The sequence below is a fragment of the Pygocentrus nattereri genome, chromosome 23, assembly GCF_015220715.1.
Source record: "Pygocentrus nattereri isolate fPygNat1 chromosome 23, fPygNat1.pri, whole genome shotgun sequence".
Taxonomy (NCBI): Eukaryota; Metazoa; Chordata; class Actinopteri; order Characiformes; family Serrasalmidae; genus Pygocentrus; species Pygocentrus nattereri.
Window position 1 is genome coordinate 5499845 of NC_051233.1, and position 25597 is coordinate 5525441.

At 40.0% G+C, this 25597-nt stretch overlaps 1 protein-coding gene across 2 annotated transcripts in view; it reads left to right on the forward strand.

The window, feature by feature from the left end:
* pappaa (pregnancy-associated plasma protein A, pappalysin 1a) overlaps positions 1-25597 on the forward strand; it is a 154457-nt gene that overhangs the window by 95384 nt on the left and 33476 nt on the right. Inside the window, exons 16-20 of one of the 2 annotated variants that reach the window (XM_017723163.2) lie at positions 10211-10394; positions 11357-11558; positions 13144-13339; positions 14515-14662; positions 16233-16348. In XM_017723163.2, the coding sequence (XP_017578652.2) occupies positions 10211-10394; positions 11357-11558; positions 13144-13339; positions 14515-14662; positions 16233-16348 (846 nt within the window). The remainder of the gene's footprint in view (positions 1-10210; positions 10395-11356; positions 11559-13143; positions 13340-14514; positions 14663-16232; positions 16349-25597) is intronic. The other variant, XM_037533561.1, reaches the window with a different exon arrangement.

The window sequence follows — 25597 nt, forward strand, 5'->3', positions numbered from 1 at the left end:
GCTTCCAGGAACTCCTTTAGATCATCCTATCTTCAAAACCATCTGTTCCCTCCGCTTGTTTGTGTGTGAAAATGAGAGCGTGGCCACACCGTTGTTTTTGTTTTCTCTTTGTAAACCCTTGCTCTCAGATGTGCGATGGATAACTGCTGTGGGAAACACGCTAATTCCACTTTCCCCCGGCCATGCAAATCGCGCCGAAAGATTAGATTGGCTGTCAGATGGAGGTGCCCCCCTATTCCGCTGATGTTAGAGCACATAATCGATTATTTGGGCAACAGCTGGACGACTTTGAGTGACACTTTTGACCACGCTTGATGCACGGACACATGTTTCTCCGCTTCGCGTCCAATCCGAGCCACATTTGGCCTACATTCGCGAGTGGAAGGTACTTATTGTGCTGTAGACGATACCATGACGAATAGGATGGGGGATCTCGGCCAAACTCGCCATTCAAGATTTATTGATGCTGTGTATCGCTGCTGTTGCAAGCGAATCTTATCGCAGGCACTTATCTGAGGTCTGCACTGTACTCTGTTTTGATCTAGTATTGGCTGTTCTCATAGCTTTTGCAATCAGAATGAGAAAAACACCAGTTAGGGCTGCTTAATATGGGCAAAATATCAATATCATGATTATACTATGCATGTTTTCATGTTATAATTGCATTATACCTTATACTAAAGGTACATTTGTGAATTAATAATGTGAACTGCTTGAATTAAGAGACAAACAGAGAAATTCAGAGTGGTTTGAAGAGTTCATCCGAAACCAGAAACAGACATCCAAAGCATTTAAAGCCTCTGAAAGCTCTTGGAGAAGGATATTGCATTAAATGCTTTTGGTTTGGGCCTTTTTTTAAAAAAAAAAAACCTTAATGATGGAGGGTACACAAAGGGCATTCACTGACCATAATTGTGTTGTAGACATGGTGACCCCTGGCTACTATTACCACCACTGTAAGGAAAGCTGAGTCAGAATGTCTGTCTTCAATTTAGCATTTCACAGCAAATCACTCAAAATGACAGTATGTAATTGCAAATGACTTAATTATGCAGACATTTGGGAAAAACCATCAGAAATATTTACCTTTTAACATTGTAAAATTTGTACAGAACATGTGTACAGAGACTCATTTGGCTGATACAGGCATTGAATGTGGATGCATACCAAGCAACATAATATCAAAGGCCTTGAAAATGCATAGAAAGAACCAAGAGTGATGATCATATCAGTTTACATTACCAAAGAAGTGTGGCCACTATATGTATTGACCAGGCCTACACATGCCTACATTTGCTACATTTGGTAATGTAAACTGATATGGTCATCAGCAGACGTTAGAAAGGAGCTATAGGAGCCAGCCTTAAGCCCAGAGCTGTAGTGAATTCAGCGTTTTTGTTGGAGTGTTCACTCAGCAAACATGCTGTGGAGATGCCTGGGTTGAATTAGACACAGTAGCCAGCGGAGTGGGGAGGAGAAATGCTCAGCTGTAAATAAAATGCGAAAAAAACAAAACAAAAAAACAAAGGAAAAAAAAAAGGGAGGAAACTCCTTTTGCACGTCTTCACAAGATGTTTTTTTTTTTTTTATCACTTTCCCTCCAGCTGGACATTAACTGCCAGCGTCCTGGTGTTTTATGTGTGACAAGCTTTACAGAACGTTAGCAAAAAGTTCAACCCAATGAGGAAACTGTAGCGCAAAACCTTTCTTGTTAATAAGTGAAAAAAGAAAAAGAAATGAAGAAAAAAATTGAGTTTTTTTTAAATGGTTGAGCTGACATCCTGTTAAGCCCATTGAGAAATGTATAAATAGATAGATAGATAGATAGATAGATAGATAGATAGATAGATAGATAGATAGATAGATAGATGTAGGCTGAGGCATCCCCTGTCTAGAGAAGCACTCTACACTAAACCAATAAGAGTCCTTGGGCAAGACTCCTAACGCTGTCTTTGCCTACAGATTAATGGACCATGAACTCTGACTCATCCATAAATTAGCTTTTTTCTAGCTTCCTATATTTTCACATTTACGCAAACCTATAAAGCTTATGCAGCCCTGCAACAGCAGCTACATATATGTGTAGGTGGAGCTTGGATAGGTCAGTTGAAAGGTTACAGAAGTACGAAAACCTGTGAAAAAGCATGCACGTATATTAGATGACGTTCTAAAACGTGGCATTCGCTATTTAAGACCACTTAAGTCCACTAAAGTGTCCCTGACAGTGGTTTCCAGCCACTAACTCCACCAGAAACCCCCAGAAGAAATCAAATATACCTCTGGATGGAGAGTTAGCAGGACCTGGCTGACGAGAAGTCATACAGGCACCAGGCACATATTGGATGTGGGAACATATGTCATATGATTCCTACGTTTCTTCCCAAGAAGCAACCTGAGAACACACACACACACACGCTACCTATAAGTGTAACTGAAGCATAATAATGGCCCATATGTATTATTTATATATGTAAGTATGTATATGTAATAGTAATATGCCCCATGTGTATTATTAATAATTCAGTACCTATATGTAATCATAATTTACAGCATATATGAAATGGCATACATGTATATAATGATATAATGATGATATTATATACAGTATTTCACAAAGGTGAGTACACCCCTTACATTTCTGCAAATATCATTTCATGGGACAACACTATAGAAATGGAACTTAAGTAGAACTTAAAGTAGTGAGTGTTCAGCTTGTATAGAAGTACAGATTTGCTGTCCTCTGAAAAGAACTCAACACACAGCCATTCATATTTCAGTGAACGTGTCCAAAATGTGCTCAAAGTCTCAATATTTTATGTGACCACCATTATTATCTAGCACTGCCTGAACCCTCTTGGGCATGGAATTCACCAGAGCTGCACAGGTTGCTACTGGAATCCTCTTCCACTCCTCCATGATGACATCACGGTGCTGGTGGATGTTAGACGCCTTGCGCTCCTCCTCCTTCCGCTTGAGGATGCCCCACAGGTGCTCAACTGGGTTTAGGTCTGGAGACATACTTGGCCAGTCCATCACATTTACCTTCAGCAAGGCAGGTGTCATCTTGGAGGTGTGTTTGGGGTCGTTATTGTGTTGGAAAACAGTTTCTGAAGGGAGGGGATTGTGCTCTGCTTCAGAATGTTACAGTACATGTTGGAATTCATGTTTCCTTCAATGAACCACAGCTCCCAAAGGCCAACAGCACTCATGAAGCTCCAGACCATGATGCTACCACCACCATGTTTGACTGTAGAGACAGTTGTCTTGGTATTCCTCAACACGGCGCCACCACACATGCTGGACACCATCTGAGCCAAACAAGTTTATCTTGGTCTCGTCAGACCACAGTACATGGTTCCAGTAATCCATATTCTTGGACTGCTTGTTTTCAGCAAACTGTTTGCAGGCTTTCTTGTGCGTCAGCTTCAGAAGAGGCTTCTTTCTGGCACGATGACCATGCAAATCGAGTTGATGCATTGTGGAGTGTATGGTCAGAGCACCGACAGGCTCACCTCCCACTTCTTCAACCTCTGCAGCAATGCTGGCCCCACTCATGCGTCTATTTTTTGAAGCCAACCTCTGGAAATGACGCTGACCACGTGGACTCAACTTCTTTGGTCGACCCTGGCGAGGCCTGTTCTGGTTCCTGGACAAGTGCTGTATGACCTTGTCCACCATGCTATAGCTCAGTTTCAAGGTGTTAGTAATCGTCTTATAGCTTAGGCCATCTTCATGGAGAGCAGCAATTCTATTTCTCACATCCTCAGAGAGTTCTTTGTCATGAGGTGCCATGTTGAATATCCGGTGGCCAGTATGAGCGAATTGTACCCAAAACACCAAATTTAACAGCCCTGCTCCCCATTCACACCTGGAACCTTGTAACTCTAATGAGTCACATGACACCAGGGAGGATCAACGACAAAATTGGGCACAATTTGGACATGTTGGACAGTTTAGACAGTAAATCTATACTGCTGTACAAGCTGTACACTGACAACTTTAAGTTACATCCAAGTTTCATTTCTATACTGTATATATATATATATATATATATATATATATATATATATATATAACTTTATAGGAGAAGGAAAACAAATGGTAACTTTATAGGAGAAGGAAAAACCTACTTTACTTTTAATGTAAGTCAATGGAACCAGACTTTTTTCCAAGTCATTTTGGGCCATTTCTTTTGGTCCATTCCTCATGAAATTTATACATAACGTAAAGGATAAAATATGTTTTTAAGTCCTATCAAAACCTGAAAAAAACATTCACATTCATCCCAAATGTGCTCTTAAGTTTGTTTTTATTAAAAACAAAAAAAAAGCTAATTTAACTAACAAGTAATGGAAGCTTACTCCACCAATAACATTTAAATCATCTCACACTTCCCTTGAACTGTGTTGAGTTGTTCAGTAATCTAATAGACTTGCCTATGTGGTTTCTGACACTACATGACAGACTGTTATCCATGAAATACAGACTCCACATGTGCATCTCTTTTTTCTATGAATAAATTGCTTAATAGACTCGATTGGCAACAAAGCTATCTGTCACTGTTTGGGACGCACAGTCTTTATGCTGACATGACGATATTGTTTAAAGGAGAGAAAGAAAAACCCACTTCAGTTTCTCTCTGGCAGCCATATGGAAGACATATGTTTGTTCATACAGAGAAATACAAAATAACTGAATTATGTCTGAGTAACAAGATATTGTTTTGGTGTGTCGTGAAATAGGAACAAGATGAGACGGTAATGTACGTGAGCGGAAGAAAACACGGATGTGTGTGTCCATAACTTTAACTAAGTACAGCTTGTGCGCTTCAAACTCTGGCAGTACATGAAAAGAGCTCTTGTCTTGCAAAATCAGTGTTAACATGATATTTTAGGATCAAACATGCCATCAAATCATAAATTGTCTTTACATCTGGGAGACATACTAGTTATATAATGAGGATTTGTTTAATACATACATTCATCTGTCCGTCTTTTCATCTCTGTATCCATAAGCGCTGCTGTCTATATGGCAGTAAAGAATTAGGTAATGAGAGCCACACATTACAGTGATTTTATTGCTGTTAAAGCTTTTTGAGGTGCAAGACAAAGCAAAGCTTCCACCAAGCGAAGTAGTTATCAGTAGGTGATGGTTGCCAAGCAACATAATGACCAATAAACATTTCAGAAATAGTATAATGGTTATTAAAGACCAGTGTTTTCTTAGTAAATAGTGGGCATGGAATATACATGTACAACGTATGCCTTGAGAACATTCCTATGTACAATAATTGAATGTTTCATTTCGCAAAAATTCTTTACTTTTTATATAAACTGGGAGGTCTTAATCTTACCACTGAGGCTGAGGTGGGTTGTCTTGCCCACACAGCTTTAACAATACTATGTCCCTCCATCAGTGAGTAAAAGCTAATAACCGAGCGAAAGCTATGACTGAGTTATCATCGTAACCGTGGCAGCCTGGGAGGGTTGGACAGAGGGATGTCAATCAGTTGTGCTCATTGTCCAGTTTATCAGCTTCACTTACTGTAGTTCTACAGTTACAGACTGTAGTCCATCTGTTTCTCTGATACTCTGTTACCCTGTTCTTCAGTGGTCAGGACCCCCATGGACCCTCACACTGTTTGGGTGGTGGATCATTCTCAGCACTGTAGTAACACTGACGTGGTGGTGGTGTGTTAGTGTGTGTTGCGCTGATCTGAGTGGATCAGACACAGCAGCGCTGGACTGAGAATAGTTCACTGATGAAGGACCAGAGGATGACCAACACAAACTGTGCAGCAGCGGATGAGCTGTCGTCTCTGACTTTACATCTACAAGGTGGACTGACAGGGTAGGAGTGTCTAATAGAGTGGACAGTGAGTGGACACAGTGTTTAAAAACTCCAGCAGCACTGCTGTGTCTGATCCACTCAGACCAGCACAACACACACTAACACACCACCACCACATCAATGTTACTGCAGTGCTGAGAATGACCCACCGCCCAAATAGTACCTGCTCTTTGAGGGTCCTGACCACTGAAGAACAGGGTAACAACAAAGTGCAGCTATACAGTAAGTGGACAGTGAGGGTAGAAACAAGGAGGTGGTCATGATGTTATGCCTGATCTGTGTATTATGACTATGCCCAGTGAGTTCCCATATATATATGTATGTATATATATATATATATATATATATATATATATATATATATATATGTTTTTTTCCTGGAATTTTAATAGCTTAAACATATAGAATTTATATTTGTGTGGTTGGTGTGTTCATACAGTATTTTTCTCACAGAAGCTATTCATTATTCACACTTTTAAAGGTGACGTCACTGAGATTTCACTGAAACAACAGATAGTTGAGTCTGCTCTACATCTTTCCGTCTTTCAAACAGACTGTTCTCATCTGTGGAGAAGCTATGAAGGCATACATTATGCTAGTTTAGGTGAGAGCTGCCGTATAAATTCCTTTTTCCAAGCACAAATGGTTACCAGCTACTAAAAAAAATGCTTCCTGCAGGCCTCCAAAAATGATGAAATCAATGATTAATGTGTGCCTGGCTGATTATGTGCTTCCTTTAATATGCTTCTTGGATGGTATTACCCCAGTGAGGTTATCAGGTTTTACTCATGTTGCTTTCTGACTAAAACCATACCTGACACAAGCTTTGATTCAGAGATGAGATGACATTTGAGCTCGGCTGTATTCAAGGACACAGCAGGTAAAAACCTCCATTGTAATGGTGATTTAATGGAATATAAATGTGATTTTTAAGCCTTAAAACATCTTGTGTTCTACACTGAGTTTCAGTGTGCTCTATAAATATCATGGAATGATATATAATGGAAATCAGTAAGTTCTTTTTGAATATAGCTCATTTTTATTATATATATATATATATATATATATATATATATATATATATATATATATATATATATATTCATTATAGCTCAGAATATGGCTCATTTTCTGTTGTCATTGGCTGTGTTTGCATGTGATTTTTGCCAAACCGATTGAACACATTCTAAGTACAGATTAAGACTGAGGTGTTTATTCTCATTCTACTCACCAATCTGATGCTCACTACAAGTAATCTGATCCATATTTCCATGGATGCTTAGAGAACCGCTTAGTGTAGACATTACTATGACTACGAGTGTCATGTGAGGTCCGGTCAGCGTGAGATGAGCAGCAGTGAGCAGTGCTTGTGTTTTTAACTGCTTTAAAATGATGTCAGACTCAGGAAAACGTCCTTCACACGTCCTTATTAAAGAAGGCCGAGAGGAAGACGTCGTGTTCTGAGACACATAAGCTGGACGTCCGTCCCACCGCCGTCTTTGAAAGATCAGAGCATAAACTTCATCTCCTCTGCAGACCAGTTTCTGCTCCACCATGTTGAATGTTATGAACACAGATCATACATAAACTTTCCTATTATTCCATTATTATTCCTTGTATTCCGAATGGCCTCAATCAGACTAGTCTATTCCAATTGCGCTATTAGTCCAGTTATCAATGTGGCTATTATATTGTATTTGGTGTAAAATTTTAATGTTCCTTACATTTCTGGCTTATACATGGCTAATTGAGGCAGAGCGTGCCTTTTTGCATTGAGAAGTTGAACTTTTTTTTTTTTTTTTTAATTGAATAGTTTGATAAAACGTAAAATGTACCCAATTCTCCATTTAGTTCAGATCAGCCAAGACATGTTTGGAAGTCAAATTTTGCTTCTTTAGTTTAAAACTGGAGCTGCAAGTCTAATGTTGCTAGCAAACACTAGAACTCAATAGTCACCCAAATAGCCCGAATCGTTGCTGTAAAAATACAGTCCTATAACTTCTCTCAACCCATTCAGACTGCATCAGTAAGGTTGCACAGACTTGCCAATGTGAATTAGAGCACATTTCTAAGGCTGTATAGTTGGTCATATAAGCTCCTGTTAGAGATGCTAACTTGAGTCTCTGGAAACTCTTTGAATTATTCCTCAAATTTTGCCATTATACTCAAATGTAATTATTTAATGTTATAGGTAGTTTTGTAGTTAATTACATTTACATTCAGTTCTCATTCTCAGTTGATGTTTTGTACATTCATTCTGCTTGCAAGATTAAATTGTTTGGCTGAAAGCCTTTATATTTAGTTTATGATATATCGTGGATATGCTGCGTTTGCATTGTCATTTTTGCCTCACCGAGCTCCTCAAAATCAGACGAGCTGCCACAAAAGCTTTTATCCTCTTGTGTTTTTATTGAGGGCTGAACTTAAATCACTGAAGATAAGCTTCAGGTATTTTAAAAGGGTATAACAAGGCAAAGTTACGAGAAGAGGTATAAAGATGAAACGCCCAGGTTAAAAGCAAAGGCCTCCAGAGATGATTTTTGCTTTGTAACCAGATGTTGGGTCAGTTCAGGGCATTTTTGGAATATCAGTGTTTCAGTGGAGCAACGGAAGCCAACATTCTTTCACACTGGTATCCAAACCACACGCTGACCTGTTTAGATCAAAACAGTCCATCGTGTCTGGGTTTTGGATGGGAACATGCACTGGCATAATAGCCAGATGTACCAGATATCTCCCAGAAATCTTTACCACTCCGCATAAACATAAAAACCCGTTTGATGTTTAATCAGGAACTAGCTTTGGGCTGACTTTCCTTAAGTGCCGAGCCCATACTGTCATGGTTGGCTGACCGACATGTAATGTCCAATCAGTTTCAAATTATGACACACGGCTAATTATAGGCTTATAGTCTTGATTCATTCGGCCTCCCAAGCAATAGCTTTAATATATCTAGCTCTTATTTTTTTCCTGTTGTTGTTCCCGGTACTTCAGCATAGGAAAAAAAAAAACATGGATATTGACATTCCATGATGACATTCCAATCTCGCTTTCACTAGGAATCAGGAATCATCAGAGATTTCAAGTTTAGTATTCAACTATATCAAAGTATTTGTGTGTATCAACATCAGTCTGAGGGTGTCTTCACACCAAGCTTGTTTGGTGTGGACTGATTAAACCTTTTGTTTAATTCAGTTTATTTCGACAGGTGTGAACACTCCACCCACACTTTGCTGATCTAACTGAACTAACAAGAGCAGGTTTAAGATCACATCCAGTGAATGCTGGTTCAGTTCTTTGCTAGTTGGAACAGTTTTTCATGATGCTTTGCACCAAATGAGGGTCCCACTTCATATCAACTGTCTCTAATAACTGTGTAGTTACACATGAACAACATAGGCAACAACACTGTAACTACTGATGATTTAGTCAGTATGATTGACAGATGGATTACAGATTCAACATTTCCTGATTTGGTTGCCACTTTAGCACCATATTGTCCATGATTGCTGCTCATTTTAACATTAGACTCCTTACAGAAACTCATTCCTTTGGCATGAGCTGCTGCTAAGTAGCACTGGCTGAGTAGCACTAGCAAAACATTTGATTTGGGCATGTACACTGATAGATGGCGACAGCAACCTGACCGGCTAAATTCAAACTGATACGTTGAACAAACGAATCGATTGTAAAGAAGAAGTCATCGAGTAAGGTGCTATTTTGTCTTACTTGATAAATGTAGCTGTTAGGCATCTCTGTTCTCATGCCACATGAATGGTATATAGATTAGGATATATTTTAGGGATAAATCTGTGTTTTAAACCCTTTAAAATCCCAAAGGTATTAAACACTAAGCCTTATTATTCAGTGACTACAGGGACTTCAGTGCAAACTGGCTGAGCTGTTAGGTTATGAAATTTTGTAATAAGACTTTGAGCTGGCCAGGGGGCCGTGGCTATTTAAGGGGTCAAATTAGATAATTAGATAGAAGTTAACATAAGCAGGTTATGTTTTGGCACTAATTAAGGAAAAGACTTTTGACCGATCAAAGACCACCCACATGCAATGTAAAACTAACCAAACCAAATGGAGAAGATGCAGTGGCACAAAAACTCAAACTGTAGATCAAACTAAGTTGCCTTTACAGCCTTGCCTATTGTTTCTTTTTCAATTCAGTAGCAGTTATGAGTGAAAACTTGCATGTTCTGCTCGATAGTCTGAACAAAAAATGCTGGTTTAAACGGTTCCCAACTTGACTAATGCATGTTTAAATCTGTCTAGACTAAAATAAAGCAAGTTCTTGTTTCACTACTTTAGCATATTTTGAGCCTCGTTTCTCGTTTGTGTCCATCTACCACAGTCAGGATCCACCGTGACCATGACCTGTACAGACGGCAAGTGGAACAAGCAAGTGTCCTGTGAGCCTGTGGACTGTGGACTGCCTGACAAGTATCACGTGCACCCTGCTAACTTCCACTTCCCTGAGGGCACCACCTATGGCAAGAAGTGCACCTTCCAGTGTAGGGAACCTGCCCAGCTTGTTGGTGAGAAATTCACACTGAGGCTTCCAAACAGTGCTAGGAATGTCACCTAGATAATTAAGAATGAAGCCCAGCACAACTGAACTGGAAAATGCCAACTGGTCAGCCTAGCAGCCACTAAGGTAGTACTCAAAAGATGATTGGATGTTTAGGACTTTAGGGGGGTGGGAGGCATAACATGAGTGCTAAACGGTTTTGTGGGGTCCAGTCACCAGTTATTGGTAATTCTTTATCCTTGAACAGTTGCAAGATAACGAATGCTAATAGACCTCCGAAGTTATGTTGTCACTCTGCAGTCATTGTCATGCTCATATTAGGACCAAAGCTGGTACATTTCAGACGTTTTACCTCGGAAGGAGGTCTCTTAGGAGTCACAATATCAATGATGTTACATGCAAGCCAACACTGATGTGCATTGAATTGACGTCATAAGACTAGGAACCTGCCAGAGTACCCAAAACAAACCAGGCAGCTTTGTCAAATGAGGTTATTAAGTTGCTTTGGCAGTTGTCGACTACAATTTGAGTTTGAGTAACTGGTAAACTATAGTAGTAGTAATGTCATTTCTGTGTGGAAAATTTGTTTTGAACTGTTTTGAAAATTCCGACAATTTTTCCCAACTAGAAAACTAGTTTTCACTCAGAATTCCTAAAATTGGCTAAATTTAGTTTTCAAAATTCCTAAAATTGGCTTAGTTGCCTCTGTAGAGTGACATATCCAGAGATCTATACTGAAAGCTGAACAGTCACCAAGTTACATGAGGTTAGTTTCTTGTGTAAGTATTGGGCTGATTGGGTTAATTATGTGAACCAATCCAACAAAAAACTTGTTAATTCTTGTGAACCAATCCAACAAAATGTGAACCAATCCAACAAAAAACCTGCTAATTAACTACCGGCTGCTAAATTCTAACACGGAAATCTGCTACCTGAACACCTTACTAATCTGTTTCTGTGCCTTTCCAGGCACTAATAATACCCTGACATGTATGGAGGACGGACTGTGGTCCTTCCCTGAGGCTTTGTGTGAGCTGCGCTGTCCCGCTCCTCCTCCTGTGCCCAACGCCATGCTGATGACCAAACGTTGCAATGAGACTGGCCTCAAAGTGGGCTCCCTCTGCAAGTACAAGTGCAAGCCTGGTTATCACGTCGCCAACAAACCCAAAAGGTACCCCCACCTGTCAGACTCTGTCTTAATTAACGGCTCTGTCTGGGAACACTCCTGAGTCAGAGTTTTATCGCCACTGATGATATAAGCAGCTATTAAGGACTCATAAATTTGCTGTAATATAGTCTTCAGGGGCAGGCTTTAGCGTATTATTAATAGATGTTTCCAAAAGGGTCCCAGACAGGGTCGACGGACCACTTTTGCTTCCATAAATATTATGTTTGACAGCACATCCAGAATCAAGACACAATGCTATTACTAGCAGACTAGTATACATTGTCCTGTACATGTTGTATTGTTGTGGATACACTGTAAACATGTCCTGTAATGTTTATGATAATTTATGATGATTTACAGCTTTATACATTATATTGTGTTGAATTCTTGGAAAACATTGACAATACAGGCTTATTGATTACACTCTATCCAACACCTTATTGTATGGCTACTGTAATAACAAAGTACCAGAAGTGCAAAGGATCCGTCTTCATTGCAATTTCATCATTAATATGTATAACAGTTTAATTTAATAGTGTTTTGGAAGGTCATCTGTGCTGTGTTTATATGACAAGTGTAACAAGTTTATACTTAGTGGTAAAGTTAGTTAACAATTGCCTAGTTAGCTAATGCTAATAGCCTTCTAACTTACTTAAACAATCTTTTTATTTTTTCATCATATATGTCATTATATAACATTAATTGTAGAAACCTTCACTTTGTGAGCATCCTTTTTATCTGTACGTTTCTGATTACCTCTGCTATACACTCACTGGCCACTTTATTAGGTACACCTTGCTAGTAAAAGGTTGGACCCCCTTTTGCCGTCAGAACTGCCGTAGTTCTTCATGGCAGACTTTCAACAAGGTGTTGGAAACGTTCCTCAGAGATTCTGGTTGGTTATTTGAGTTCCTGTTGCCTTTCTATCATCTGGAACCAGTCTGCCCATTCTCCCTGACCTCTCACATCAACAAGGCATTTTCGTCCACACAACTGACCGCTCACTGGATATTTCCTCTTTTTCGGACCGTTCTCTGTAAACCCTAGAGATGGTTGTGCGTGAAAATCCCAGTAGATCAGCAGTTTCTGAAATACTCAGACCAGCCCGTCTGGCACCAACAACCACGCCACGTTCAAAGCCCCTTAAATCCCCTTTCTTCCCTGTTCTGATGCTCAGTCTGCACTTCAGCAAGTCGTCTTGACCACCTCTACATGCCTAAATGCACTGAGCTGCGGCCGTGTGATTGGCTGATTAACTATTTGTGTTAACAAGCAATTGTACCTAATAAAGTGGCCGGTGAGTGTAATAATGCTAACTGGGATCTCTTTGGGATTTTCAGTGCCATGTTAGCACCAAGCTGATGGTGTTGTTCATTTACTTTCCCACATTGTGGTTAATACTATACAGCTCATACACTGATATGCAAAGCTTGTAAGACGTTCATGTAATATTAGTTTGTATATTTTTGTATATGGCTGCCAGAAAGTTGCTGTAAATTTACAGGCTCATTTTTACAATTCAAGTTACAGTACAAGTTTTGTCTGTACTGGTTCAGTAACGAGTTGAATTAATTTCCTTTCTTCAAAGGCGGTCATTTAAGCGGCAGTGTACAGAGGACGGTCGGTGGTTGGAGGGTTCCTGTGAGCCGGTGACGTGTCCACCACCGCCACCAGTCTTCCACGGCATGTACCAGTGCACCGATGGCTTCCACTTTGACAGCACCTGCTGGCTCCAGTGCAATGGGGCCAATCACACGGTGAGGCCGCCGCCTCCCTGTAAGCAGGTCCGTTTTTTCCTTTCTTTATCCTGCCTGTATAAACTGTCTGTGAGTTTTCACAGTGAGGTCTTTTGAAAATTCTGAGTAAAACAGAACACATTCTTAGCACTAGAGGCTCGATATAGTACCAAAAAAGGAAACAAATGGAAATCTTATTCTTAAAATGGTCCTTTAAAGGGCCACGTATAGTGAGTTTTCTGTTCAGATGCATTTATCCATGCAAAAAAACACTGATGCTTTCGAAATGGTTCACAAACCACTTCTTGGTTCCATATAGTAAAACAGAAATGTTCTGAAGAACTCATGAAGAACCGTTTGTTAAAGGTTGCTTATAATATCCAATATTCAATTCAGTATTCAGTATTCAAAGATTCAGTACTTTAGATATACATACTTATTCCAGAGAGATGTTGAAATTCTGAGTGATATTGAGAACTAACAATTACGAAAATTGCAATATGCTTGTTATTGTTGCCAATTCTGTTGGCAAAAGGGTCCGTTTGATTGTCCTGCTAGCTGCAGATTCTGCTAACAAGTTCAACATTACAGCAAATCTGTGTTTTTCATAAATCGATGGAGGAAACCCGTCGGTGAGGTTTTGCTAGTTTGCCGTACAGTATGTGTTGTAGACTTTCTCTTTATCTCTCCGCTGCCTCACTCTCTCCATCTGTCTGTCCTCGCCTTCATCCATCTGGTTTGATTTAAATGAAAAGAATGAGGAGGTCTGGTTTCAGAACCTGGAAAAGGAACATGATGTGTTCAGTGAATGTCTTTGTCACTCACTCTCGCACACATACGAACACTTTCTGCTGCACGGCTGACCTTGCCAGCCGCATCTCCCCAGCTCCACTTTGATGTTTCATTGTGTCAGATGACCTCACGGTGGAATTTGCAGCATGGCACAAACATAATCAAGTGATCCTCCAGATGTAATCCTGAATGTTTTCATGCACAGGTCACCGGCACCAGAAGAGCACGGGCAAAAATCCCCGCAGTATGATTCGATTAAACCTCGCAATAATTGCACGGCATTACATTTTCTGAGAAGCTTGGGTGCGCATGATGAATTAGGGATGGTGCCTTAATCTGCCCTTTTGATGGGTGCTGTGATAAAATTGGTGTCACGTTACGATATCGGGGATTTTGTTACATGTCCTTTTGGCCTGTTGTTGTTGCTGCAGGGCCCGAATGCCAACGTGATCCGCTGCAGGAAGGACGGGAACTGGACCGGAGCTTTCCGTATCTGTCCGCAGCTGAAGGGCCAGTGTGCTCTGCCTCGGAACCTGAACCCCAGCGTCTTCACCAGCTGCAAGAAGGGATACGGCATCGGTGAGCTCTCCTGTGGATGCATAGGAATTGGAGGGAACATAAGCAGAACATTACACAAGCTATACAAGCAGGGGTCAACCTGGAAGTGACCTACCTACTCCACCCACAACCATGTTCTTTTGTGGGTTAATGCTTGGGCAAGCTGTAGGCATATTAATGGAAATACGTTTAAGGCTAGTGAGAAGTTGTAGCACACAGTGAGGGCATAGTTATGGGGGGGCTTAGGGGGCCTAGGCCCTCCCAATTGAAAACCAGACCTCCTCATATTTCTGATCTAGATTTCTCCTTTTTGGATTTTTTTAGATAAAAAAAATTAAATATACCTTAAATTAAATAAAATTAATTCATGAGCATCTTAGGTCATCACAAATTTTCCACAGATGTTATCACCATGGCAATGTCTACACAGCTGCATGGCCCTGTCAGTCATGGAAAAAGGCACATTAGCTTTACTCCACTGCTTCTGTGAATGCTGAGAACTAGTTCCTATAGATTGCTCATCTAGATTACCAAGTAGCAGCAGTTGACCCGTGACCTAAATATCGTTCAACGTTGTCAGAATGTGGTAAGAACTTCACGGCCATTCATTCCACACAACCACATCTAGTGCTGTAAAAAAGGTATTTTAACAATGAAACCTTCAGTCATCACTTTAGCAATATTGGTATTTAAATCAATTATATAGAATTCAAAGCACCACAGAAGAGCTCGTCCCCACTGTCATGTATAAAGACTGAGGCCATATTTTGACATTTCTCTGCGATTTTAACAACAATAATCTATACATGACTATGGAATATATAAATTAAATAACATAAAGGAACCAAATGCCAAATAAATATCATTATTATTATATAATGAAAGTTCCCCAGGAATCTTGTCATTGGTCTTACTGCATAACAACAAATCTCTTATTTTAAAATAAAAATTACACTGATGACACCACTTGACTTCAGTTGGTGTGACCGACTTTATTCTTAGGTAATTGTGGAAAAAATGACAATATATTTTGATTAAATGACATATTTTAGTGGATTTTCCATGATTGACAACATGTGGTTTGATGCTCTGTAGCAGTCGTTTTGTAAAATGCATTTTTCTACAAAAATGTCTCTGGTGTTACCTTCACCAGTGACACCTATGGATAGATAGAAAAGTCGACGTTTCTGTATAACGACCCTGTCGATGCTCATCACTGTTATGGTAGATGTCTGAATGTTGCTGTCTTGAAGTTTCTAGCTAGCTAAGTTTACATAGTAGCCTACGATGTTAGCTGCTGTAGCATAGCTGAAGAGATGTGCTGCCATTTTTCTAACCAGACTCGCCATAAATACTGCAAAATCAAAAAAGCATGAGAATATGTTGCTTTAACATACCGAAAAGGTAACATAGTGACACCAACAGAGGGAAGAAGAGAATATTACTGCTATAAATGCTACAGTCTGCCTGAATATATACATAAATAATGTCCAAACATTGTAACCTTTATGCAGAATGACTTGTAAAAATGACAAGAGATAAAACACTTTTTAAAACATTTTTACTTCAAATTCATATCCCTTTCTTATAGGGGCAGAGTGTGAGGTTTCATGCAGGGACATCAACAACGATGTGGTCATCCTCCCTGACAACATGACAGCTAGCAGTGTTCTGGAGCACCACTGGATGAACCCACCCAAAGTCACGGTGTGTTTTCCTCTGTCGCCCAGGACAACACACACACACGCACTTCACAAAAGGCCGCTTCCTCTGAGATCGTGCCGAGGGAATGTTGCACTGTGCTTCCATATATCGAGCGTGGCACAGGCTTTCATGGGTTGTGAGTTGAGAGCGGAAATTCACCAGTGATTCATAATTTCTATACATTCACACTTTGGCCACGTCCACACCTTGCTGTACATTAAAGGCTTAGTTTTCAAAGAAAACAGCCACACCAGCATTTTTGGAAATCTCTCTGTTGATACAAGGACAAAAAAAATAATGCCCTAAATAATGCTCACAGGAAAATGCCAGCCCTGTTAATAATAATAATAATAATAATAATAATGCCTCATAAAATTTGACACCAAGCACCTCAAGAAGAACGTTGAAAGCAAAATAAAGCTTTGGCATAAAGCTGAAGCCGAGATTTTGTCCCACTTGGTACAAATACTATAGGCTTTGGCTTGCAGGCCATCAGAACTGTGTTGTACATTGATTCAGTACGATTTCTGCCAGAAAACAAAAGCTGATAAAGTGAAAGGAAGCCTATCGTCATGCCGGCCTCCCCAAATCAACCAGCACACAGGAACTTCCCAGTCGTTAGCTGAGTTTCAGACTAAGCTTTACATGCTCAATATATAAACAGCATCATGTTGTGTTGGCATTTTCAGAAAGCAGTGTTTTGCTTATCAATGCCAAAGTAGCTTCCGAAAATATCCATTCTAGAGAATGTTTTCCAAAAGCTCTGAAGAAAACCAGCTTTTTACGTGGATAAGATTCCAAAATCAGACATTTTCAAAAACACCCGGCGTGGACAATGCCTTAGATCTGTGTCTCTAAGAAAAAAGATAATGTGATATAATGTGGTTCATTTTCAATTAGCTTGAAGTTTTTGATAAAAATACTGGTCAACACTTCTCAAAGAAGACATCCAAACACCTGTCAACTGGACAGAAGAACGTCGGAGTGATAATAGACCACACTGTAAACCATACAGTAAAAAGGTTCCAGTCTAACTCTCCAGTTCAACTAGTTGTAAATGTTAATTATTGTGTTATGCTGTATTCTGTCATGCGGCACTGTAACCCCTCAGCCTCATCAGTTTGATAGATTGCACAATTCTGTGTTATTTCTTCATCTGTGTTTTCTCTCCACAATACCCAGCATGCATCACTCAAGTACCTCCATCCACGCAACAACTGCGAATCCTTGTGGTGTCAGCCAATCCTGACTGTTGGCCTAGCCATTGGCCTTGATATGGCTACAAAATGCAGTTTTTAAATGATCATCAACTGACCCTGTATGGAAAATTAGTACTAAATTAAATAGTATATATAAATTAATAAGTACGAAATTTAGTACTATTAAGTACTAAAAGAGTAATTCTGGCTCTGATGTCCTGTTATCATTTTTATAACCAGACTGGCTTCATGAACTCATTTCAGGTGAAAGTCCTCCAGCGTCTCTCTTGGTAAACCAGTCTTTTAATAGAACGTCATTAATTAGTGACGCTGACGTCTATTAAAATGATCAGAAGCACAAAACACTGAAGGTAAACAGTTTCCATCAGGGAGAACCGAGTGGCTCTGAAATCACTTTTTACACACAAGCAAAGTTTCAGTTTCAGATTTATTTACAACTTAGTTCCAAGTTTAAGTTGAATAAAAACTGGCTTTAAACTCAGGATCACAGATGAGCTCCTTTACTATGTTGATCTGTAGGCGTCTGTTCATAAACATAAACCAGCCCAAACTCATTTACTATAAAATGAAATGGTGTTTGTAGAAATTCAGAAAAAAGCAGCGTCAGTCTCGACTGCATATGTGGACATATTTCTATATTGTGCTCTATTTACACAAAGTTAGGTTAGTTCATCATTTATGTTGAACAGACTCTCCCAAAGTTTTACGCTGCTGCGCTGACGTTGAACCGCGTGCTGCACTGGGTCGGTATGACCAACAGGTCAAAACCAGCTCTAAACAAAGTGACCGCTGGGCCCTGATTGGTGCTCTGGCTTTGCGCTTCTTTCGTTTTGACATGTGACGTTTTTATACACACAGAAACCAAAAGGAACGACAGATTTCTCAAAATGTAGGAGGAAAAAGTCGGATATTAGACTCTGAAATGTAGTGGAGTGAAAGGAAAAAGTCCAGAATGGAGAAACTTCAGTACAGATACACCAAAAATACTAAAGTACAGAAACTAATTACATTTACTCAGTTACTCAGTTATTGTCCACCACTGGGTGTAAACAATATAAATGTTCCCCTCAAATGTACAACAGTGGTTTTAAGATCCGATTGTGCACCTTAAATAAGTTTTTCCAGCTAAAACGTACATATTTGTACCTTTTCATAACCGAATGTTTTAAAACAGAACAATAAAATAAAAAAACGACTTTGAACATTTCATTTCAGTGGACTAGGGTACAATTTTGTTCCCTCACTAAAGGTACTGAGATGCTCCCTTAAGGGTACCACCCCAATAACAAGAGGGGTACCACCCCAGTGACCATTTAGTACCTTTTTTTCTGAGGGCGTAGGCACCTAACAAGACACCTTATCAAACCGAAATAAGGTATCTAGATAGCCATCTCTGTTGTTTGCATAACCAAATTCTTTCCACTGTAATATCTGAAGACAAGCTACAAGATATTTGTCTTCATATCAGTGACATTTAGCTATCAATCTCCTTTCTGCATCTTTCTTGTGAAGATCATATTGAGAGGAAAAATTCGATAGTTCTACTGTAATTACATTCTGAACGAAAATGTGCCATAAGAATTCACTAGAGATGCACAGATCTTCAGCCTTCTTCAATTTCATAAAGAAAAGGGGTGAAAACACAAACGAAACAAAAACGTAAGTGCTGTTGCTCTCCGCTCTCACTGTGTGCGTGCAGGCTGCATGTTTTCAGCATTTAACTGGATGTCATAGTCGTCTACCCCAGCCCTCATTCAATTATTGTTCATTAGACGCACAGTCAGGCATGCACCAGCCTAACCAATTACCTCGCATTGGAAAAACAGAGTACTATTACAGTAATCTCTGAACTCATTTGAACCGCAACGAGGCGGAGGCCAAGTCGTAAAAGTTAAAAAGCCGTCTGTAATCACTATAATTTCAAAAATGACCCTATTACAGGCACTAATAGAACAGCTTGATATACATTTACCTGTCAGAAGTATTATATTGGTTTAGCGCTGATTGCTGGATTGGCCATAGGCGGTCTGAAAGCTAGTCTGGGGGCAGTTTTGGTTAACACCTGTCTGTATAAACTTTGGGCAGCCTCACTAGGGTCTTAGATGTCTTCGGCCTAAGAAGCAGCGATAAGACCGTAATGTAGGCGTGGTAGCGCAACGCGCCGCATTGGACACCCTGCTAACCGCCGGCCATTTAGCTTGTGCAAATGAGATTTAATCACAAAAATTCGTTAAAGCTGTTACGGAGGCTTCAGCATCAGATCCGTCACGTCCAGACAGAGCAATGTTCTTCTTCCAGTATAATTATTTTTATGATTCTCTATGTTGTTATCGTTATCATTATTGCTGCTGTTGTTGTATTACTCGTATTCTTTTTCGATGGGACTTTGTGCCGAATCAGCCGTTTTGGGCTGGAGAAATGAAATGACACGTTGGTGATTGATTGGTGAAATTGATCCGGCGTATGTGGGGGGTGGTGGAGCTGGGCTGCTGGGGAAGAAGAGCCTGAATCGATGGAGTTGAAGCGGGCCAGGGGGGTTGAGCTGAGGTGAGATCGATGGGCGCTTCGCTTCTCTCTGCAGCTCACCACCCTCGCCGCTCCGTGTCAATCGATGGCGTCTGAATTCCACGGCACCTATTCCTCGTAACGCTGCCGTGCAAGGACATGTTCAGAGGAGGCTAGATTGTTTTTAGCGTTAGCGCCTGTGTGGACACTTTGACTGAGGCTAGCGTTTCAGCAATTTTATTGAAATCCAGTTCATATACAAATAAACAGTGGAATGAAACAGTGCTCTTCTACAGCCTTGGTGCAGGTCAAGTGTGTAATGGACTATACAGTACAAGTGATTAATGTATACAGTGCAATTATACAAGACAGTGTAGGACAATATGCTAATTATGATATGCCTCAAAGACCAACAGTAAAAACAATACAGGAAACGCAAAGGACAATTCAGTTGTACAGTAAAATGAATGTGAATAGTTTGACTGTGTTGGTCTTCTGTTCATTGAAATGGACTTATGTATGATAATTCTAGCACCAAACGCTAGTCTGCATTGCGGCCTTACTTATTCAATTTAGAGTATGAATACTAAGCTCTTGGTGAACAGTGGCAGAAATTCTGGAGCAAAAAAAAAAGAAAACTTCAACAAAACGTATTGCAATGGCAAAACGGAAAAAGCCATCACTCTCTCTCTCTCTGTCTCTCTCTCTGTCTCTCTCTCTGTCTCTCTCTCTCTCTCTCTGTCTCTCTCTCTGTCTCTCTCTCTCTCTCTCTCTCTCTGTCTCTCTCTCTGTCTCTCTCTCTCTGTCTCTCTCTGTCTCTCTCTCTGTCTCTCTCTCTGTCTCTCTCTCTCTCTCTCTCTGTCTCTCTCTCTGTCTCTCTCTCTCTCTCTCTCTCTCTCTGTCTCTCTCTCTGTCTCTCTCTCTCTCTCTCTCTCTCTCTGTCTCTCTCTCTCTCTCTCTCTCTCTCTCTCTGTCTCTCTTTCTCTCTCTCTCTCTCTCTCTCTCTCTGTCTCTCTCTCTGTCTCTCTCTCTCTGTCTCTCTCTGTCTCTCTCTCTCTCTCTCTCTGTCTCTCTCTCTGTCTCTCTCTCTCTCTCTCTCTCTCTCTGTCTCTCTCTCTGTCTCTCTCTCTCTGTCTCTCTCTGTCTCTCTCTCTGTCTCTCTCTCTGTCTCTCTCTCTGTCTCTCTCTCTGTCTCTCTCTCTCTCTCTCTCTGTCTCTCTCTCTCTCTCTCCTCTCTGTCTCTCTCTCTGTCTCTCTCTCTGTCTCTCTCTCTCTCTCTCTGTCTCTCTCTCTGTCTCTCTCTCTCTCTCTCTCTCTCTCTGTCTCTCTCTCTGTCTCTCTCTCTGTCTCTCTCTGTCTCTCTCTCTGTCTCTCTCTCTCTCTCTCTCTCTCTCTCTCTCTGTATCTCTCTCTGTCTCTCTCTCTCTCTCTCTCTCTCTCTCTCTCTGTCTCTCTCTCTCTCTCTCTCTGTCTCTCTTTACTCTTATTACTTACCGTCGCCCTCTAAAGATATAATTAATAAACATGTAATAAACAAACATTACTCACCGTCGCCCTCTAAAGATATAATTAACAACCATCTAATAAACAAACATTACTCACCGTCGCCCTCTAAAGATATAATTAATAAACATGTAATAAACAAACATTACTCACCGTCGCCCTCTAAAGATATAATTAATAAACATGTAATAAACAAACATTACTCACCGTCGCCCTCTAAAGATATAATTAATGAACATCTAATAAACAAACATTACTCACCGTCGCCCTCTAAAGATATAATTAATAAACATCTAATAAACAAACATTACTCACCGTCGCCCTCTAAAGATATAATTAATGAACATCTAATGAACAAACATACTCACCATCGCCCTCTAAAGATATAATTAACAACCATCTAATAAACAAACATTACTCACCGTCGCCCTCTAAGATATAATTAAACAACCCATCTAATAAACAAAACATTACTCACCGTCGCCCCTCTAAAGATATAATCAACAACCATCTAATAAACAAACATTACTCACCGTCGCCCTCTAAAGATATAATTAACAATCCATCTAATTAAAACAAACATTACTCACCGTCGCCCTCTAAAGATATAATTAACAACCATCTAATAAACAAACATTACTCACCGTCGCCCTCTAAAGATATAATCAACAACCATCTAATAAACAACATTACTCACCGTCGCCCTCTAAAGATATAATCAACAACCATCTAATAACAAACATTACTCACCGTCGCCCTCTAAAGATATAATTAACAACCATCTAAAAACAAACATTACTCACCGTCGCCCTCTAAAGATATAATTAACAACCATCTAATAAACAAAACATTACTCACCGTCGCCCTCCTAAAGATATAATTAACAACCATCTAATAAAACAAACATTACTCACCGTCGCCCTCTAAAGATATAATTAACAACCATCTAATAAACAAACATTACTCACCGTCGCCCTCTAAAGATATAATTAACAACCATCTAATAAACAAACATTACTCACCGTCGCCCTCTAAAGATATAATTAACAACCATCTAATAAACAAACATTACTCACCGTCGCCCTCTAAAGATATAATTAACAACCATCTAATAAACAAACATTACTCACCGTCGCCCTCTAAAGATATAATCAACAACCATCTAATAAACAAACATTACTCACCGTCGCCCTCTAAAGATATAATTAACAACCATCTAATAAACAAACATTACTCACCGTCGCCCTCTAAAGATATAATTAACAACCATCTAATAAACAAACATTACTCACCGTCGCCCTCTAAAGATATAATCAACAACCATCTAATAAACAAACAATACTCACCGGTGCCCTCTAAAGATATAATCAACAACCATCTAATAAACAAACATTACTCACCGTCGACCCTCTAAGTTGTTTTTTTAATAAATGTCAAATAAACTAATGTTGTCAGTCACTGGTTGGAAAGTGAATGGGAACCCTCACCATGGCTCCTGTTCACAGAGAAAACCCCACCCTTCAATAAAAAGATCCAATCATCTTTATTCCTAAGCCACAAGCAGGAAAAGAACCCCCCCCCCCCCATTGCTTTGGAGATCTATGTTAAGTCCAGTAGCCAGAAAAAACGGCAAAAAGAAGTTTTTTTGTGTGTTATTGAGACAAATGCTTCAATCTGTTTATGAGGTTTATGTCAGTGTTTACAGGCAGTTTCAGCGCGGTGATGTAGTGGGTAGCCTAGTGACCTCACAGCAGGAGGGGCCTAGGGACTGGGTTCGATTCCCTGACCAGGCAACCAGGGTGTTTTCTGTGTGGAGTTCTGTGTGCATGTTCTCCATATGTTCTCCAGGTACTCCAATTTACTCCCACAGGCCAAAGACATGCAGTCAGGAAAATTGGAGACCCTAAATTGCCCCTAGGTGTGAGTGTATATGTCTGTGTCTTCCATTTGATGGACTGATGACTTGTCTAGAGCGTTTTCTGCCTTCTGCCCAATGAGTGCTGGCATGGGCTCCAGCCCACCTTGCAACCCAGGAGGATAAGTGACTTAGATTGTATGCGTTTATGTTTATTATCCCCTAGAATCCCAGGCTGTTTCCCTACTAATGCTTATTATTTAATAACTTATTTAGTAACTACAGGGGCTTTAAAGCAAACTGGTTGTGCTTTTCTTAGGGTATAGACATGTGTAATGAAAGCTTGTGTCTGCCGGTGGGTCCAGGCCTTTTAAGGGGTTAATAAATATCAGATAATAAACATTACTTACCTTCACTCTGCATTGGTGTTATAGCAAAGGACAGTATTGTGAACTTTGTTATTCATAAGGCCCATGATTTGTCTCCGTTAATGTGTTTTGTTTATTTATATAGCAAAGTTTATTTATATAACGCTTTTTACAACAGGTGCTTTCACAAAGCAGCTTTACAGAACAGAACATATGAATGCAATCCAATTCCCAATCTGTTTGTTGTCACATAAACATACGTGAAAACAACTGTGGAAAATAAGTGCTGTCAGTTGAAGTAATTGCAATCAAGCGATTATGTAATATTTGTGATATGTCCATGGGAAAAGTTTGCTGGGTATATCCAACCAAATTCAACAGTAAAGCCTTTGCTTTACTGAAACTATACTGATGATCCTCATGAGGGTCTTGTAAATGTAATATTGCATGCAAAAACAACATTTGATGCAGTCGTATTTTAAGTGTATGACATTGAAATATCCACGTTGCTTTTATCGGAGGAAAACCTCCGAAATCTCCAAAATTGTAACTTTACAGGAGAAGGAAAAAACCTGCTTTACGTCTAATGTAAGTCAATGGAACCAGACTTTTTTCAAAGTCATTTTGGGCCGTTTCTTTTAGTCCATTCATCATGAAATTTACACACAACGTAAAACGCAACAGGCAATTTCAAATGATATCACAAACTGAAAAACAGCAAAAACAGAGATACGAGGTTTTCTTCCAACAACAGCGATATTTTCCGTGAACATACCTGCCACGGACGATTAACGTGACATTTTAGAAGCTTGAGACTTTGTCTCCGTGGATTAGCATAGCAATGAAATGGAATATTTATTGCGTAGGGTTACAAATGCAGTAAAACGCTAACATCGTATGCAGTAGCTCAGCATCACCTAAACATCGTCCACTTTTGGATTGTGATAAATATTGTTGTCAAATATCGGTTGGACATTTTGGAAGCAAATGTTGTTGGAAATAAGTTAAACAACACGGTGGTGATTGATTGGAGCAACTTATTAGTGAGATATAGTCGGCAAGGTTCAACAGATGATGTTCTCACTTCACAAGATCTTGCAGTCAGCTAGAAGCTTCTTTGCACAAACCAGCAACAATCCTGCAGGCCAGTCCTAAAATCCAGTCACAGTTTGGGCCTTTTTTTTTGCTGAGTTGTGCTATTTTGGCCCCCTTAATCAGTAATCATGATGAATCACCCTGAGGAGTGATTTGTTTCGGGTTCCTCTGCTGACCTACTTAGAATGCCTACTCCTTTTTATTAGCCTCACTGATATCAGCAAAATTCTAGTGCACTTTGCTGATATGCAGATATTAGCGAGCGCTCGGCAGAGCCTTTACGTAATGCAGGAGTGGACGGAGGGGCCAAGGTGATTCTTCATGCCGGGCTCTGCTGGAGGGGAGGGCTAATATTAACCTCTAATTAATAGACCCAACCTTTATTAAAAGGGATAAGAGCTAAATTTGATAGCAGGGACATGGAGAATGATGCAATGGCCAGATAGAGCAGAGGCTTAAATGGAGGGGCACATGTTAGGGCTGATTGGATTTAGGGCCATGTTGCTGGTTAAGAGAATGATGTAATGCAGGGCAGAGGCTGGAGAGACGAGGATACAGTCCAGTTTGGGTGCGATAAGGATAATAAAGCTAACAAGTAATAGAAGTCTATGACTACAGGTTAGCATTGTGGCAAGTGCATAACACATTTGCCGCATACTGAGTTAAATACATTCTAATTGACTTGTTTATGTGGACATTATATGGC